The sequence below is a fragment of the Vicia villosa genome, linkage group LG7, assembly GCF_029867415.1.
Source record: "Vicia villosa cultivar HV-30 ecotype Madison, WI linkage group LG7, Vvil1.0, whole genome shotgun sequence".
Lineage (NCBI taxonomy): Eukaryota > Viridiplantae > Streptophyta > Magnoliopsida > Fabales > Fabaceae > Vicia > Vicia villosa.
The window spans coordinates 70,034,461-70,054,597 of record NC_081186.1 but is presented as its reverse complement, the minus strand read 5'-3'; the positions used below and the strand labels follow the sequence as shown (position 1 = coordinate 70,054,597).

At 34.5% G+C, this 20,137-nt stretch overlaps 2 protein-coding genes and 1 pseudogene across 3 annotated transcripts; 1 reads left to right on the top strand and 2 right to left on the bottom strand.

The window, feature by feature from the left end:
- Positions 1–6,173: 6,173 nt before the first annotated feature.
- On the bottom strand, positions 6,174–8,541 carry LOC131620718 (cytochrome P450 86A1-like; annotated as a pseudogene).
- Positions 8,542–8,780: 239 nt separating this feature from the next.
- Positions 8,781–9,415, top strand: LOC131620720 (uncharacterized). The gene has a single exon (XM_058891872.1). It carries the CDS (start codon positions 9,009–9,011, stop codon positions 9,339–9,341), a length of 333 nt encoding a protein of 110 aa, XP_058747855.1. The 5' UTR covers positions 8,781–9,008; the 3' UTR covers positions 9,342–9,415.
- Positions 9,416–10,291: 876 nt separating this feature from the next.
- Positions 10,292–14,094, bottom strand: LOC131620719 (josephin-like protein). 2 transcript variants are annotated; one of them, XM_058891870.1, is made up of 3 exons: positions 13,900–14,094; positions 13,237–13,719; positions 10,292–10,613 (listed from the first exon to the last, which is right to left on the bottom strand). In XM_058891870.1, exons 1-2 carry the CDS (start codon positions 13,981–13,983, stop codon positions 13,246–13,248), a joined length of 558 nt encoding a protein of 185 aa, XP_058747853.1. In that variant the 5' UTR covers positions 13,984–14,094; the 3' UTR covers positions 10,292–10,613; positions 13,237–13,245. The 2 variants fall into 2 exon arrangements, with proteins under 2 accessions (XP_058747853.1, XP_058747852.1); XM_058891869.1 differs by lacking the exon at positions 10,292–10,613 and having other exon boundaries at positions 13,049–13,719; positions 13,900–14,093.
- Positions 14,095–20,137: the final 6,043 nt, after the last annotated feature.

Here is a 20,137-nt window from a genome sequence, read left to right as displayed (position 1 = left end):
AGAAATGCTGACTCGACCTGTTAAAAAATGGTGTGAGACAAGCTTGGCAATCCCTACCACCCCTAAAGTTTAAAAGTGGCAAAAGTTATGCCTGCAGCCGCCAAAACCCTCCAAAGTACAGGGTGAGTCTGAAACCTTGGCTCATTCCGCCAAATGTGGCGGGCCAGAAACCTTGGCCCAATCTATCAAAAATGGCATTTTAAATATGCGGGCTCTCGCAGACCAGACATGTTTTGCAACCATTTGTTCTCGTATCATCTTCATTTTCCAAGTTTCATGTTTTTGAACCAAATCCATCCATTTATGTCTATTGATGGACAATGATACTTAACATGAACTGCTCTCCTACAAATGTCAATATAGTAAGCCAATATAAATGGTACAGTAGTCAATGGAATTTACCTCCTGTCACAATCCATTGTCACTGATGGTTCAGAGAAACTAGTCTTCATCTAGAATTTCTAGCCTATTGCTCTATCTTTCATTGTCCACACACTTTCCTGCATCAAAAGATGGGGTAAAAAGAAAATTAAAATTTATTGGAATTTAAAAGTTTACTTATATATTCTATATATATGTTTTGCCACATGCTAACTAAAGGTAGCCTACCAATGTATTGTCAGAGTCTCCCGAATATGACTCAACATCAAGTTCTTCTTATGGGTGTGTCTGATATGGCATCTATGTGTTTCTCTATGTGCAGGCAAGATGATGAACACACACTATGATGGAAAGGAGAAGGGTAGAAAATGATGTTCTAACTTGTGTAATTGGAATTGATTTTCGAATGAAGTTAGATCAACATATATGAGACTTCTTGGTTAAGAAATAGCCTTAACCAACTTAAATAACTAGTTAGTTAGTTAATCCACTAACAATCTAGGAACAACATGTTTAAGGATTAACATACTAACACACCTCGTTAATCCATAAACCTAACGTATATCAATCATAATTGTTCCCTTAAAAACAAAAATCTTTTAATCTTCAATGCCTTTGTGAAACCATCTGCAAGTTGCATTTTACTTGGGTAATAAGTGACCTCGAGCATTCCCTTCATGACTTATTCTCTAATGAAATGAAACATAGTCTTTATATGCTTGTTCCTTATATATGAGATCAGATTCTTGGCTATATTTATGGTTGATCTATTGTCAATCATGAGCTTTAATGGCTTTTGCACTTTATATTTCAGCTACTTCATCAAAGAATCGAGCCAAATTTCTTGACAAGAAGCAAATGTGCATGCAATATTCTATGCTTCACAAGATGATAATTTAGTGAAAAATTGTTTCTTAGTGCATTAGGAGGTGGATGCATCATTACACTTGAACACATACCCTGAAGTACTCCTTCTATCAATTTTGTCCCTACACCAAACAAAATATGAATATCCTATAAAGCATGCATTATTCTCCTTCACCATAACTTGAAATAACACGCCAAGCTTCATAGTTCTCTTTAGGTACCTAAGTATTCTCTTTGCAGTCACTATATGATATTTTCTAGGATTGCAAACTACCTTTGAATGACATGTTCTTTGACAATGTGGACTTCAATACCAACTTATTATGAGGATCAAAAGGTTGTGGTGACTTACCATTAATGGTAACTAAGAATAACTTTTTAAACAATTTCTCTATGCTCATCGAGTTGCACATCATATAAGGTACATATATTACATTTTCTATGAGTACATTATTTCCATCCTTTGTCTTAGTGATTATGTCATATATGCCTTCTGCTGCAAGGTAATTGTTATTTGCTAGAATGACATTGGTTCTTTTGCTTGGAGCAAAGTTTATAAGTAATTATCTGTGGATAGTTATATAATTTGAACATTCGTAATTAAGATACTATAATTCACACATAGGATTTCCTTCACATGTGGTAGCCATTAGCAGGAAAACAAAAGTACGATAGTAAAAATGCATAAAAACAAGGTTCAACTACTTAAATACTTTGAATAAAACACTATAAAACATAATAAAGAATGCTACTGATTAAGGATCTTAAACGACCTTCGTGTGATAAACTTCCCACCATATTTGTTCTCTCCTAGTGTTCAAATGTTTGAAATACTTTGCAGGTCTTCTAGTATGCTCATGCCTTCTATTAGGATTAAAGGTTTCCTTGTCTCAGATAGTCTATATGAGGTGGTACTTGCGATTGATAGAGTACTCAAATCCTCCATTGTATCGCTCGTATGTGTCCCTGGATTTCTTTTCAACATTACTTTATGTTCCTTTCATGTAACATTCTATCCCTTGCCATGATCTATTCCATCGAATAGGTTGGATTATGTGCAAGTAAGTCATTGAACTATGTGTTATTAAGTCCATTTGTTGAAGCGGTAAAGCGACAAGCAACAAAAGATTTGGAATTATTCATCCGGGATTTATCGTGTCCACAGAGATTAGTGCTATCGAACTTCCGTTCAACAGTTTCTATAGTTTCGAGCTCGAGTTAAAAAGGGTTTAAAGTAAATGCGGGAATTTAACTTATGAACATAAAAAGAATTTCATTATTCGGACAATAGAGACTCTCGAGATTTGGAACTCATATACCCGTTAAATACTTAAACTTACTACTCAGTTGAAATCAACCTAAACTACTCATCAACATCATCACGTACCACTCACACAGAGGTTATGTCTAACGCAAAGTGAGAAATCAACCGTTTTACTCGCGTCAACGATTTCTCAGCACAACACGGAAGCATTAAACTTTGATACACAAGTGAATACTAAGCCTTAATCTATATCTAGAATTAAAACCCAATAAATGTTCTTCCTAAACCCAGATTCGAATCATCCATGTCTGAAACAATCCAAATCTATATAGAGAAAGCAATCACTAATGAAGATTTGTAATGAAAGCATTAAACAACACCATGAGCAATAAATATACATATAAACAAAGTATACTTACAACAAAACCCCAACATAAATGGTTACAAAGAGAAGAGGAAGAGAAGAAAATCCAATTTCTCGCGGTGTCAAACACGATCCAATAAGCTCCCGACTCCGGATCATCCATGAGCAAGCCAAAAATGTTGTCTTCTAAGCTCTAATGACCAAAAAATGAAGGTTTGATGGTTCAGGAACAAATACCCCAAAGCATAACCTAAAAATGTCTTTTTATCCCCTTTTAACGAGTTTCTGTCCTAGGCGATTTCGCTTAGCGAGCTTAATCTCGCTAAGCGATAGCAGAAAAAACCAAATTTTGTTTTCGCCATAACTTGAGAATCGTAACTCCGAGTTGCGCCCGGTTCGAAGCGTTGGAAAGCTTATTCAATGCTCTAACTAACAATGACAAAATTGCACCAAAATTGATTATTTTTATCATCTTTATTTTGATCCTTATTCTTTGATGAATTAGTAAATTTTGCATTCTTGAAGCTTAGCCTTTGGCCTTTATTACTCAATGCTCCAACCATGCATGAATACCTACAAAAATACATAAAAACTATCAAACGATACATAAATGAATCAAAAACACAAATCATATACAATATGTACAAATCTAACTAAAACGTGTGAATTCACACACAAGTTGAGGAAAAGAGACGATATGTGCCATAAAACTATATACAAAAATAACTACAATTTGACACTTATCACCATTCTAGAAAGTGCCTACGAACTTTCCTAATTGGGGTAGACTACCTTGGTAATGGCCTCATTTAACCTCCCAAAGTATTCCTGTAACGATTAAGAGTATCCATAACCTACATTAAACAAAATGGTGGTAGATACTTTGCGATGCTTGGTCGTTGAAAATTGGTGGATTAATATTTTGACATATCCTGATAAGTAGTCACGGAGAACCTATGAAGTTTAGGATGTTAATTTGAACAGTTTTGTTCTGACGACGCAATTCGTACATGGTTGTTTGCAACCTTGCCAGAACATCATCGTCGTTAGAACAAAGTGTGTGTCTCGTGCCCACCATTAAGAAATAGTGTTTGAAAAACAATATTGATTCTTTGAAGAAATCAAGTGTGACCCATGTTACTTTTACTAGTCTCCATGGTGAATGCCAAACGTACTTGAAAAAGCTATAATGTTTGTGGCTTTATCAATGTAGGGCAAGCCAATCCTCAATATGTGTGGATATATGAATAAGTGATGGATCCTTCTGACCATTAGACTGCATATTTATATATGTTCTTGCTTACTTTGGCCATCAAGCTTTTGTTACGTAGTTACGACTTTTCAATATCTCGTCCCTTCCATTTATGGGATTTGGTTGTGATGTGGATTTTGCTATTATGGTCAGTTACAATCATTACGACTATTGAATCTTCATGGCCACCATTTCCATGTTACTTTTTTTGGGACTTAGTCGCATAACATCAACAAACAATTACGTGCGTAATAGTTGAGTCATCTCTTTGTGCCCAAAGTTAAGCCGAATTCCTTGTACAGTTATCTCACTTAGAGCCGTCTCAAATTTTTGGAGATCCTGTGTGGGCTAGCCACAATTTAGCAAGAATAAAACAAATAGATGTCCTATATAATCAAAATTTAACTTGACAAATATTTTATGAGGCCTTATTTAACCATAAATTAACTTTGAAAACCTTGAGACCCTATGCGGTAGGCCGCCTTGCACGCCCTGATAGACGACCCTGATTTCACTATCATAGTATATTGTAGCGAGTTAGTCAATATGAATAGAAATCAAATTCATCTCGCATAAGTCAACTTAAATATTCTCTAGGGATTTAATGTGCTAAGTTAGATCTTGTTGATTCTTATCGGGTTTGATCTGTTATTGACATATCAATAAAGATTAAAAAATTGTTATTATTTTCATTTAAAAAGTCGGTTTATTATATTTATGTATTTAATATATGAAATTGGAGATACGTTATACTTTTTTTGGAGCAAATAAGAATAATTTTATTCCAAAAATAAAGGAAGTACAAAGTCGATCCACACCGGATCCAGACACAAACAGACTAGCACACTAAAATAAAACAACCAAATCACTCATCTAGCCTATTACAATACATATTGAGCCTCTCATTACTGTCACACTTTCTTTTAACAACATCTATGATACCCTTGCTCTCTATATCTTTGCATTGCAGCCCTTGGAAAATGATCTTATTCCTTGTTGTCCAAATTGAGTAAACTGTTTTTGCAACCACCATCTTGATAAGTTTACTTCTATAGCTTTTTCCATTCACCTATTTACTAATCCAAATCTATTCTGCTTCCCAGTTGAGAGGCATATGGTTGATTTTTAACCAGGCTAACACCTTAATCCACACTGCTCTAGTATTGCAGCAGTTAAAAAATAGATGTTGCAGCTCTCCATCTGGTTGTAGAAGCTACACAACCCATCTGTCACAATACCAATTTTCCTCAGTCTGTCCTTGGTCATAAGTCTCCCTCTGCATGCTAACCATAAAATAAAGCTAGCCCGAGGTCTTGCCAAATTCCCAAAGAAAAGCTTTCTCCAATTTACATTGGTCTTAATGCCTTGCAATTCCTTGTACATCCTCTTAGTACTATACTTCTTCTTCTCATTTGAAGTCTTCCAAGCTTCCATTTGGCTAGTAGTTTCATTGTGTTTGAAGAGAGCTTTAACACTCCACGAGCTATGAATGGGAGGCTTGTAAATTCTAGGGTCAACAACTTTAATATAGTAGTGAATCCAACGAATCCACAAACTATCCTTCTTAGCACACACATTCCACAGCAATTTACTAATTGCAGCCTTGTTCCAATTACTCAGGAAGATCAGATTCCTTCCACCTGCAGACACAAGATCACACATGGAACTCCACGAGATATGAGCTTTTTTGGAGGGCATGTCCTTACCGGTCCAAACAAACACTCTACATAATTGCTCAATGTGATGGATCACTTTCTTAGGCAACAAGAAAATTTGCATCCAAAAAAGACTTTACTTTTAGGAAGGCTAGCTTTTAGACGAGTAAAGCTAGTGAACTCTCCCAATTTTCCCATCACAAGGTTCACAGATTCAACCTCTCCTCTTGTGAAAAGAAGGAGATCATCAGCAAAACACAAGTTGGTTATCCTAAGTTTTTCACACTTAGGGTGAAAATTGAAATTGGGATTGTTTGCTAAGATACGTTATACTTTTAGTAGCTAATTTTTATAATATGTTTTAATTTAATTTGTGCAACAAATTATTTTATAATTTTTATTATTATTCACTTCACAATTTTTAAATTTAGTACAAAAAGAAAACATACATGACATTACAGCTTCCACTTTCATCATATTTATTAATTTTCACAATCAAGAAAAACAAAAATAAAAACCTTTTACACAAATATGAAACAACAACACCCAAATCTTAATTTTCCTCCAAGCTAACTTATCATCCTTTTCCCTCCTCAAAGCTGACGTGGCTGCAAGAAAACCTTAAGCCCATTTTTCATGAACAAAGTAAGAGACATCTTCTGCTCCACTTGGTGACCGGGAACCAGCGATAGCCGGTAACGTAACAGAACCGCCGCAGCCACAGACTTCATCTGCAAATAAGCCAAATCCTTACCCAAACAAGTTCTCGGTCCAGCATTAAAAGCCACAAACATAAACCCATCTTTAACCGGTTCGAACCGGTCCCCGCGAACCGAAATCCACCTCTCCGGTTTAAATTCCAAACAATCCTCCCCCCATATTTTCTCCATCCTCCCAACAGAATAAATCGAGTACGTCACCGTCGAACCCGCCGGAACTACCGTTCCGTCCGGTAAAACATCTTCCACCACCGCCTGTTTGAAATCCTGCGGCACGGAGGGATACAACCGCAGCGTTTCAGCCAATGCAGCCTTCAGATAAACCAACCGATCAGCTTCTCCGAAATCCAGAGGCTCCTCCGTCCATTTTTCACGATCCGCGCCTCGAGTTTCCTCGAGAACTGTTGTTAACTCGTTGATTATCTTCTCCTCGACGTCAGGATGGTTGATGACGAGCCAGAAGAACCAGGTGAGAGCGACGGATGACGTGTCCCTTCCGGCGAGGATGAAGTTTAGGATGATACGTTGTAGCACTGCGGCGGAGATTGGTTTACCTTCTACGTCGCGTTTCTTCATGAAACGCGACTTAAGTCGTCCGAAGGGGTTCCTTTTCGATCAGAAATGGCGTCGTTCATGTAAGCTTCAACGATTTCGAGAGACTGTTTTAGTATTTTCTCGGATCCTATGCAGAAAAGTTTCTGGAACCTCCATATTAAACCTGGGTAGAGGAACCTGCATGCAATTGTGTGAAAATAATAATCATCTGCGCGCAACCATAGAGAATAATCCTCCAGCAGTAAGATTGTAGAACATAGTAGATATATATAAATTTGATATAGAAGTTAGTAGTATACATTTGTTGATAATGAAGAAAGTTAGTTACGATGAGTGACTGAAAGATTAATCTTACCAAAATCACGTTTGTTAGTAGTATACATTTGTTGATAATGAAGAAAGTTAGTTACGATGAGTGACTGAAAGATCAATCTTACCAAAATCACGTTTCAAAATAAGTTCAAACGTGTACTTAATTTAAAGTCAAAAGCATAAGTCTACAACTAGAAGTATAAGAGTTAGTCACTGACCTTTGCATGGTAGCTTGAGTGGCTGTGTCAAAAGCAACAGCAAAGGGGTTTTCAGGTAATTTAGGTGAAAGAGTTTCAGGATCTTTACCAAACGTAAGTCCACAAATATTATCAAACGTCAGGCGTAACAGAAGATCTTGTAAATCTACCGAGACATTATCTTTAATCGATTTATCCAAAATATACCATAACCGGTACTTAATAGACCGGTTCACCCACCGTGCCATGGCTAGTTTCAATGTCCGTGTAGTGAATTCGAGAGCAGCAGTTTTTCGTTGCATTAGCCATGTCTCGCCGTCACTATTAAAAATTCCATGGCCTAAATGGTCGTGGAATGCGGTCTGCCATTTAGGCCCTTTGGGGTAATTATCGAACCGGGTTTTGAGAATGTGTTCGAGGTTTTTAGGGTGGCATGTAACAGTGTAGAACCCTTGCTTGTGAGCCAAGAAAGGGAGAGGGATTATGCATGTTTGGTAGGTGGCTGAACCACCGGTAGCACGGAGGTTGCTAGCGATCCAATCGTGGACTTGGTTCCGGTTTTTGAATAGGGCCGGGAGACTACCGACGAAAGGCCATGTTTTTGGACCGGTTAGGGTTCGAGCGAGGAGATGGAACCAAAGAAAGTAGGCAGAGAAGGCAGCTGTTAGGGTAAGGAGAAGAGGCAGTGTTTCCATTTTGCATGAGATGTGATAGTGATGAGAAGATGTTTTGTTTTTGCTTGTTTATATATTTTGTGGGAATGGCATTATGACATGGTTTAGGAGAGAGTTGGTGTGAAGTTTTTGGCATAAATTGAAGGAAAAAAATGTAAATATTTAAGCAGTGCTCTCTAGTTTTATGTTATAATCGATTTCTTGTATGACAATTTAACAAAAAGTACAAGTTTCTATGCCAACTTCATCTCTTTTCTTTGTAAGCTTTGCAAACACACAGTGGAGTGCAAGACACAGTCATTAGAATCTGTTTAACCGCTCTCAGAAATTCGGTTTGCATCAAAATTCTGAAACAACAGTTCAAATAAAAATAGTACTTTTAAAATAAGAACAAGAAAATTAGAAAACATACTTTTAAAAGAGTTTTTCTTTTTTAATGTTTGTGGACCAAAAAAACATAAAACTGGTTTTGATTGTGCCACAAGTCAAATTCACAACCATGCTATAATCATTTATTTATTGAGAAATATTTTAGCTTCCAAAGAAAATTCCAAACATTCAAGATAATACACTTGTGGAGACCTTGTGCTAAACGTTTCTCCTCAATTGCAACATCATCATACAAACTAAATCCAACGGCTCACATTTACTTCAGAAAAACATCCACAAAATACATATATATGCATCCTTCACTATTCAAAATCAACCAAAATTTGTATTTTAGTTTCTTATTGATATAAACCTTCGAACAAAGCTAGGAGAGAATTAATGGCTTCCATTACCACTACCATGTTATCAATTGCTCCAACAAGAAGAAGAGTGTTTGTAGCTAGAGCTACAAAAGGTGCAGCAGGTGGAGGCAAGGAAGAGAAAGGATTTCTTGATTGGATTCTTGGTGGTATGCAGAAAGAAGATCAGCTGCTAGAGACTGATCCTATTCTCAAGAAAGTTGAAGGCAAGAATGGTGGAGGCACTACTACTAGTGGACGTGGTAGCAAGAATGGTAGAGGCACTACTAGTGGTGGACGTGGTGGCAAGAATTCTGTAGCAGTTCCACAAAAGAAAAAGGGTGTTTTTGAAGGATTGTTTTCCAAGAATTAATTGAAGTAATATATATCATGCAAGTTCTTTAACCAGTTGCATGCATATTAATATTATATGTTTCTGTTTATTTAGATTTTAATCTATTTAGCATGAAGTCTTTTTAATATAATGTTTGTTTTTCTAGTTTATATTTGATAAGAAACGTGTATGGTTCTAACAGATTCCTACAAAGTCGGTTTGTAGGATGAAGATTGTCTCCCACTAAACATATGTCCATCTCATGTGTTGTCTGATGTGAGACTCTTAACACACCTCCTCACGTTCAGAATTGGACACCTGGAACATGAAGATAAAGGGGTGGTAGCCTGATAGCGGAAACCTGATAGTAGACGGCTCATTAAATCTTAAACCAAACATGATAAGAAATGTCGTTGGACCAAACTCATCCATACAAAATTGGCTTGTAAGGTGAGGATTATCCTCCACTTATAATCACATGTTTAAACCATATATTGTACGATTTGGACTCTTAACAATATTGAACACAATAGTTGGTTTCGCAATAAGTCGATAAAATCTTACCGAATAAATTTAAAAGGGAAGACACCATAACTGTTTATTGAAAATCAAACTTATTATTTAGCTGAAATGAAATGCACAGTTAGAAATCCATGAAAAAAGGTTAAACACTGATTCTGTTTATATACAATAAGCAAGCACACCTTTGTAGTTGATAGATAATTTAATCATAAGTATCTCAAGAAGCTTGTATAGAATCTTCTTGCGATGTTTTAGATGAGGAATTTGATTGCGATGTTTTAGATGAGGAATTTGATCTAGAATAAGAAGAGTGGATGAACTCAATGCAATCTTCAACAGCAGCTGTTCTATGAGAATCAGCAGACGATCCTGCTGATGCTGATCTTCCTAAGGACGACGAGTCTCGGGGTAAGGATCTCCTCTGAGACCCCAACCGTAAAGCATTCGCCACTCTTTCTGCAAGATCTTTGAAAACCTCAATGGGAGAGAATTCAGATTGCCAAGGAATCCTGAATGTGCAGCTTCTGACATGCCGATTTCTGGCCAATTTTCTATTAGAATTTTGTCTCCATGATGAGGTTGTTTTCTCATTGTGACTCATTTTGTTGCTTACTATTGTTTGCATGATGATGCTAATATTAATATTCTTGTGAAGCTACTGTTGTAAGTTAAAAGTATTGTAGGAGAGAGCTTTGGAAGGAGGAAGGTCTTGTGTGCTTGAGTAAGAAGTACTTATAGGGATTATTTAATTCACTCTTTCTCATTGTGAGTGTGTTTATCATGAAAAACCTGTGTGAAAGAACAAAGGAAAATTCATCAAAAACAAGTAGAAAAGTGGACTAAGGTAGTGAGAAAACAAACATATTTATATTTAAGTAAATTAAAGTTGCAGATACATTTGCAACTGCACTCTTTATCTCTGTAGCACTGACACCTCTGGAAAAAAATGTGTCTGTGTCAGTGTCTGACATTAACATGACACCAACACTTGTGATAACATTCAATTGATTCATATTTTTAAATTATTATTGATATCGACGTCTCAATAATATCACTGTCGTGATCGGTGTTCGTGTTTCATAGCACTTTATTACTTTCTATTTTAGAGAAATTGCCGCCCTGTGACTTTGTAGAACATACTTTATGATTTCTGTGCAATGGTGAAGAGGACAAAAGGTATCTAACTTGAGTGAAATCAAAGATAGCAGGAATATTTAGTTTAAAGCAATTGTGTCATCATTCCATTCCTACCTCAGAAACAAGACATTAAAAAAATGAGGAAGGTGGGGCTACACATCAGTTACTTATTTTACTATAAGCTTGCAAAACCAGCACTTGAGTTGTGTTCCATTGTTTTTTTGTTAATTCTATCTTCAAAGCTCCTAGTCTAACAAGACACATCTAAGCCTTTTGACCAAGATCATACAGTTGTACATGCACAATACACTAATTGATAACTCTATCAGCGCAGAGCTGGTCAGAGTCGCAAGTTTAAAAATAAATTGTATAGAACATATTCTTGTCCATTCATGGTTGCCGGTATAAATAGAACATCAAATATTATGTGTCCTTAAGACCGATGATTGTCATTAAGAATAATGTCCCCTTGTCAGCATAAGACCAATTAATGGGATCAATTTCATTGCTTTCTTGTGAGAGACCGACTTAGTAATGACTATTCATATGTCTTAAATGCTCTGTCTGCATGTTCGAATGCATCGATTAGAAGAAGATACGCTGGCTCTGAGCCGGCCTGCTCGACTTGGCCCATTAACTTTGAACTAACTCGGTCTTGCCCCGGAATGACTTAAAACCGAGGCTCTATTTAGTCCGTGTTTAGATGCTGCCCAACTTATCGGATATATAAACAGCCTCTCACAAATGTAAGAGCGAAATTTTTCAAGTGAGAGACCGGATTGTACAATGGTCTAGATTTCAAGTTCACTATTTTCATATTTAAAAAAAAAAAAAATCAAAATCAGCATTGAAGGCTTGCGATCCAAATCCATATTTTAAACTTTGAGAAAAGGTATAGTGTGAAACTTTGAATGCTAATGTAGTTTCTAGGAAATTTGTGTATATAAAAGAAAGCAAAAGGGTGTCATTTAGCATGCTTTCAAATTTGATGCTTTCAAGTTTCTATCGAACTTTCCACTCATTTAGTGGAACAGTGTTGAGTCCACACATATACTTGCAAAAGGTCCTAATCAATACTTCGTGTGAAACTTGAGACCACTTTGGAATTCCTTGTAAGCAACATGCTGCAATATTTTATTTCTATGCAGTTTATCAGGACTATTCTTCTGTCAGAAAATAATTAGCAAATGTGAGGACCACATGCCAAAAGAAAAAGCCAAGGCTTTGATATTCTCCATTAAGATGTTGGAGTGGTTTAATCATTAACTCAAGCATGAAATGGAGAAGCAAAATGTTTAATAATTAGGACACTTTATTTATATGTATGTATCAAAAATAGAGAGTGGCAAATTGGCATAACCCGCTTCTCAAACGCCCAAGAAAACAAGGGCAGGGTGGGCCCACAGGCATTGCACCTGTAAAGCCCAAAATTTCATCTTAATACCCGCAAAAAACGGGGCAGGCGGGCGGGGCGGATGGACCTAAACCATAGTCTCCCACGCAAAGAAATGCAGGCAAAACGGACATGTCCGACGGACCAGATCTCTTTTACCAACCCTAAGCATATGTTTATAATATGAAAGCATCATTACGATTTGCTTACCTCAGGATAAGACTACCACTCTACAAATTTGATATTTTCCATTTAGTATTCGAGAGTGTGTTGCATACCTCAAGACAAGACTCACTCTACAAATTTGATATTTTACATTTAGCATTTGAGAATGTGTGTTCAAGAGTGTGTTCTAAAGAATATGTTGTCTGTATTCCTTAAATATTCATAGATGGCGCATATATGGTTAATTAACGGAAATCTTAGGACCTTGTTGTTATGTGAAGTATGTCCCTATACTGAAAACTATAGTATCACAGAAACCCTTTAGCAGGATCTTAAGTATTCAATTCTGATATCTACAGTATAAATGACTTTCAAATGAAGGCATTTTTACAACACAAATGAGGAAAGTACAATTTAGAATCTTAATCTTAACTATTAATTATATACTCTCAGTTGTAACTTCATTCAGAATCAAAATTCAGGGCACAAACTACAAAGTAGCTATCCAATACACACAATGAAGGATGCATTTAATAAAAGTTCATTACATTCTATACAAACAAATACTACTTACAATGACAATTTCAGAAGCAACCATACATAGAAATTTCATTAGAATTAGTAATTAGCATTCTCCATCGAAACGCTATCAATCTTGCACTATACACAACACAAGCATAACATTCAAAATAGAGAGTTAAGTTTACAAACATTTACCAAAAAATTTCACGCCTGATGTTTCTGATTCATGACAAGCAAAACCTCGCCACCACCAACAATGCTAGAATCCAAAAACTCTCTCACTTCATCCTGATCGCGAAAACATTTAGGACCATGAAGATCACTATCCAAGTTATACCAAACCCCATCAATCTTCCTCAAAGCAATCCAATGCCTACCTTTCCAAATCCCAGCAAACCTTTTCACCGCAACATTAACCACAACCCCCATCAGAACATCTTCCGGCGCATCAAGATCAATCGAGGAACATCCATTTCGCCGATCGTGCCAAACTACACTCTTCCCTTTCTCTTCCAAGGCAGCTATTAGAACATTTATATCATAGTTTCCAGTCAGTGCATTATGATGGGGCTTGAACAGCATAGAAAACGGTGTCCATGAGTCACTGTTGGAGGTGTCATCAAGTGCTAGTTTCTCAGAAATTGCATTCAAATCTGCTCTAGTAAAAGCATCTTTTTGCTGTTGAATAGAAATCAAAATCAAAATCAAAATCAATAAACAGACCCAGAATCAGAAACAGACGTAATTCAACCAGATTATTGAAAAAGATTTGAAATTTATGGGGTTTAGGTGATGGGTGATAGTTGAATTGAAGAATTGATGATTGAATTGAAAAGGGTTTGAAGAGAAGAAGAATACCTGAAAGAGTGAATTGAGAGTATGTATGAGACAGAACTGTAATCTTTGTCTTTCGTGATAGACATTTGAGTTCTGAGTTGACATTGTAGATTAGGTTTTTTTTCATGTGTTGCTGGAAATTTGATGCACAGTGTCGGTTACTATACGGAAGCTTGGTGAAATAGGTACTGAATTTGATTTAGACCAAATCTTGGGGGCACAGGTTAGCTTTTCCCATTTTATAATAGTAAATTTTATCATACTATTTTCTGTTTTCAATATTTTTTGTTTTTTTCAAATAGTCGGTGGCTAGAATTTCAGCCTTTTAAAGTGAACACGTGGAATATTGCAGATCAAATTTGCTTTCTGCTAAGGATGTAAAAGGATATTTATAGGAACGAGTCCCTCCCTCCCGTTAGATGAATATGATATTCATATCCACCACATATACGTGCGGATATCTGTTAAATGGGTAATTTATGCGTTTTAAGGTATCCGCTAGGGGTGTTCATGGTTCATGAACTGCACTGAACTGAACCACATAAATGGTTCAGTTCAGTTTTTAATAACCACATTAATAACAATTCAGTTAATTGTTAAAGCAGTTTCAATTCAGTTATAAATTGGTTTAAACCAGTATGTATATATAAACTGGTTTAAACCAGTATGTATATATAAACTGATTTAAAACCAGTTTGTAATTATAAACCAGTTTTTATACTAGAAATTGTTTTAAAATTAGTTTATTATGAAATTTTATTTTTACAAAAATCTTTTATTTTGAAATTTTATTTTTACAAAAATTTTATTTTGAAATTGTTTTAAAAGTTTATTTGTATGAAGGTTCATAATTTAACAATAAAACATCTTCTCTCTTAATTATGATTAATTGAATTTTATTTAAAATTATATTTTCATACCTAAAACTAAGTTTCTCTCTTACTTCAGTCAATTAATTTATATAACTGTTTAGCATTTTAATGGCCAGCTGAAAAAACCAAAGCCCTTTAACGTTGCTATATTCCATACTAATCATATTTTTCTTTTTCTACAAAAACAAATTTGTAAGTAAATTTATACATATGCTTTAGTACCATTAGTAATTAAAATTAACACTTTGTTAAAGAAATTCTATAAAGTTGTTTCAGTAAAAAAATTGAATATTATTTTGTTTGAGTTGTAATTCAAAAAATAAAATTATCAAAGTTTTTTCTTTTGGTTATAATTATTATTACTGGTACTAAACAATATGCACTAATTTAATTAAAAAGTGTTTTTGTAAAACAGCCACGTTAAAGGACTTTGTTCTTTAAGCACCAAATTGATAGCTAAAGTGCCAAATAGCTACATTAATTAATTGATTGAAAAATAAAGAGAAATTTAGTTTTAGGTATGAAAATAATTTTAAATGAATATTTGCAGTTTGACAAGGGAAAAACTGACCCATATAATAATTTTATTTTCAAGATTTTTTTTTTTACTTTCAGACTTTCTTTTACAAAATTTTTGATTTTGTTTTGAACTTTTTTTAATTTAAAAAATAATAATATTATTTTTAGAAATTTTAATTTTAATTTTTCTATTTATTTATTTTAGATTTTTTAAAAAATTTTGGAAAAAACATGATTTTTTAATTTTAGAATTTAATGAAAAATTAATTTATATAATTAAACCAGTTTATAAAAGAAAACTAATTTTGAACTGGTTTTAAACTGAATCTGAATTGTTTAAATTAAACGGTGCAATTCATTACCAATTTAAGTGGTTCAGTTTTTTTATGGTGCAATTCAGTTCAGTTTCAGTATACAATTCAATTAACCATATTTTTGAACACCCCTAGTATCCGCAGATATTTACATATATCCATAAATAACACTATTTTTCTAAAATTATATTTTGAAAAAAATATTTTGAGTTTCTTTTAAAGATACAAGATCTTATTATCACATAACATTTATATAAATTTCTCTTATTTTAACAACAAAATTTTATCAAATTAATTTCCTTCATTTTCACCAAAGCATAATATCTCATACATTTCCTTTTTAACCAAAAAAAAGGAATGAAATTGTGATTGTGAGTTATGGTGGAAGAGCGGACAACGGAGGAGTAGAAAGGATGACATTAGTTGGACGGAAAAAGAATTGGTACTGGTGGAGTATACAAAAAGCTTAAATATAAAATGATCAATAAGATTTGTATAAAATATAAATGTTTTCTTCAAAGAAAACTAAAAAAAAAATATGAGAAGACTAATTTTTTTAGGTTTTTAAAAGATGAAAAGCTAGAGTATAATGAACTAATAATATTTAAGTAATTTTTATAATTTATTACCGGATATGGATATTCGCAGGCACGATAACATTAAATCCGTATTCATATTCATTACTAAACGAATATTTAAATATTCATTTTTTTTATCCGTACCCGCCTCGTATCCATATTTTATCTGCGGATATCCGCGGATATGGATATTTTTGTCATCCCTACGTTCTATCTATGTGTTCGTGCATAACTATTAATTTAACTGATTCAATGAATTTTTTTTTTTTAAATTTCAATTACACCCGAACACAAAAAAAATCTAGTTAGTAGCATTTTTTTTTTAGTCTCCAATATTACTAAAAGTTAAAAGGAAATAGTGTAGAATATTAGAGAGAGAATGAAAGTCTAAGGAAACCAAAAGCTAAAATATCTCGCGAGATAAGTATGGTTGTCACATCTATAAGAAACGTGTTATCTAAGTATCTCTCCTTTGAGGTAGGTGTTCAAATGAGAAGGTTTTAGAGTTTCAAACCTTTATAACGCCAATACAAGAGCCTAAAGAAGACCTCAAATTCGAGTACACGATATGTTAATCATAAATATCTCTCACATTTGATCATCATCAACTTGGGGTTAGATTGGTTGCAAGTACCCCCCTTCTCCAACAATTTTTTTTTTTGAAGTAAATGTATTTCAAGAACACCATCAGATGTTAGTTCACACTTCTCTTTGTGAACCAAAAAGGTATATCCCAAACCATTTTGGCACCGACTGTGAGGAACGATTTTCAACGTTTCCACTCTTTTTCACTTTGATGGAAAATTACGACGACACTTCACTTTCTAGGGTAAATACAAGTGGTTCTTTGAGGAAATCTGCAAAAGGAGATCATTGTTAAATGAGATGGATTCGAGAGTAAGAAAATCGCACATAATGGTCATGATGGAAAAAGAGAAAACCATCACTTCTTTCTTCAAAACCTAAACTTTTCAACATAGTATTCCACCAAAGGGGATGATATCAACATAATGACATGCTTCGTAGGAAAAAAATTCATGTCTTAGGAGTATCTACCTATAAATTATTTGGCAGAGCAAAAAAAGCATGTGTAAATCACTCATCATTTAGGGGGCCTTCACAATCCAAAAGAAGCATTGTATTGCTCTCTTAAGTGGAGGAAGAAATAAGACACTACCATGAATGAAAGAATAAATTTTAGAAGGCATTTCACCCTTATATTCACTAGGGAAATGATTAAGGTATGTTATAGTATACGATAAAAGAAGACAAATAACCATTGTCAAGGAGGACATGGTCTATGTCTAAGAGATAATACAAATCGAAACTGATACGTAAAATTAGAATACAACATAAATTGAAGAAGCTCAACCATTATCACACAATGGGACGATAAGAGAAAATAAGGGATTACTTAGAACTAAAATTAAAAACCCAATCTCTAAAGGCAAACAACGAAAATATAAAATCACAAGCCTTAATTTGGCTATGTCAAACTAGACTTAGGTGGCACCTGTTTCTACCTAGTCTCATCCCAAAAGCATTCCATTGAAAAAGAGCCTAAAATAGTCAAAAAAATCCAAAAGGCAAAAGATATTTACGATAAGGATGACAACATAGCAATTAAGCTAGGAGGTGAAATATATATTTTTTTATTATTTGTTTGAGCGGAAGATTCGAAGACATATAGAGAACACATAGACATGTCCTAAAAACACCTTATCCAAGAAGGAAATCAAGGCAGGGCCATATCCTAAAGTACACGATATATTAATCATAAATATCTCTCAATTTTGATCGTAACTTGGGGTTAGATTGGTTATAAGTACCCCGCTTCTCCAACAAAAAAAATTGAAGTATATGTATTTCAAGAAAACCATCAGATGTTAGTTCACACTTCTCTTTCTGAACCAAAAAGGTATATCCCAAATCATTTTGGCACCGTCTGTGAGGAATGATTTTCAACGTTCCCACTCTTTTTCACTTTGATGAAAAATTACGACGATGCTTCACTTTCTAGGGTAAATACAAGTGGTTCTTCGAGGAACCCCTAAAAAGGATATCATTGTTAAACGAGATGGACTCGTGAGTAAGAAAATCGCACATAATGGTCATGATGGAAAAAGAGAAAACCATTACTTCTTTCTTCAAAACCTAAACTTTCCAACATAGTGTTCCACCAAAAGGGATGATATCAACATAGTGACATGCTTCGTAGGAAAAAATATCATGTCTTAATAGAATCTACCTATAAATTCTTTGGTGAAGCAACTAAAGCATGTGTTAATCACTCGTCATTTAGGGGGCCTTCACAATCCAGAAGAAACATTATGTTGCTCTCTTAAGTGGAGGAAGAAATAAGACACTACCATGAATGAAAGAATAAATTCTAGAAGGCATTTCACCCTTATATTCACTAGGGAAATGATTAAGGTATGTTATAGTATACGATAAAAGAAGACAAATAACCACTGTCAAGGAGGACATGGTCTAATTCTAAGAGATAATACAAAAATCGAGATTGAAACGTAAAATTATAATACAACATAAATAAAAGAAGCTCAACCATTATCACACAATGGGACGAGAAGAGAAAATAAGGGATTACTTAGAACTAAAATTAAAAACCCAATCTCTAAAGGCAAACAACGAAAATATAAAATCACAAGCCTTACTTCGGTTATGCCAAACTAGACTTAGGTGGCAACTGTTTCTACCTAGTCTCAGCCCAAAAGCGATCCATTGAAATAGAGCCTCAAATAGTCACAAAGTCCAAAAGGTAAAAGATATTTACGATAAGGATGACGGCATAGCAATTATGCTAGGAGGTGAAATATATATTTTTTTATTATTTGTTTCTGAGCAGAAGATTCTAAGACATATGGAGAACACATAGGCATGTTCTAAATGTTAGTTAATATGTGCGCCTAAGAGGGGGGTGAATTAGGTGATGGTAGATTTTTGTTCTTTTATTCTTTTATGATCTTGTTGAGTGTGTTAAAAGCAATAAAAGCGGAAAGTAAATGAACACACGATGTATACTGGTTCCCCTCACAGGTCGAGAGTACTCCAGTCCCCTTGCCAACAAGCAAGAGATTTTACTATAATGTTATAACTCTTACAAGACTCTTCCTAGTCCTTCTAAAGAGACAACCACCAAGAACACCCTTCTTGGATTTCAATAAGTCCTTAAGAGAACACCCTCCCTAAGGATACCTCTTGTTTCCAAAACTATGGACAACTAGGTTACAACCTTACAATCTTATATCCACACTTGGAACAATAAGATGTAATCAATACAAACATAAAGAATTACAAGTGATTGAATATATTTGGTAATAAGTAAAGTTTTCTCACAATAGGTTATTATGTATTCAATGGAAATGATGAAGAAAATTTTCTAAGTATATGAAAGTGTATGCTGAAAATTTTCTTTAAAGAAGTTTGAACACAATGGAAATTTGAGAGCAAGAGCACAACAAAATGATTATGAAAAATTGATAGTATGTGTGTGTTTTTCAAAAGGAATAAAGAAGCCTTTATATATGATTAAACACCCTTCCAAAAGGCTGCAAAAACATTTTCAAAAAGATGCAAACTCATGGCTAAAAAGGAGTTTCGTATGGCTGGAGAAATAATGAAAAGATGTGATGCTTCAGCAGTAATCGGTTACCAGAAGTAGGGTAACCGGTTACCCAATACCAACGTTCATATTTTTTCAAATTTTTAACAGGGTAACCGATTACTGAAACCAGGGTAATCGATTACCCATACAAAAACCAGAGAGAGATCATTTGAGAACTTCAGTAACCGGTTACCATAGCTTCAGTAACCGATTACTTCAACTACAAAACCAAAAAACACTTTAAAAAAAGCTTTTTATGTTGAAATGAGTTTTACCAAAAGCCTTTTAAATGCAATGCATGTTATGTGTGATATTTCCATTGATTACACAATTATATCTAAGTGAGTTTTT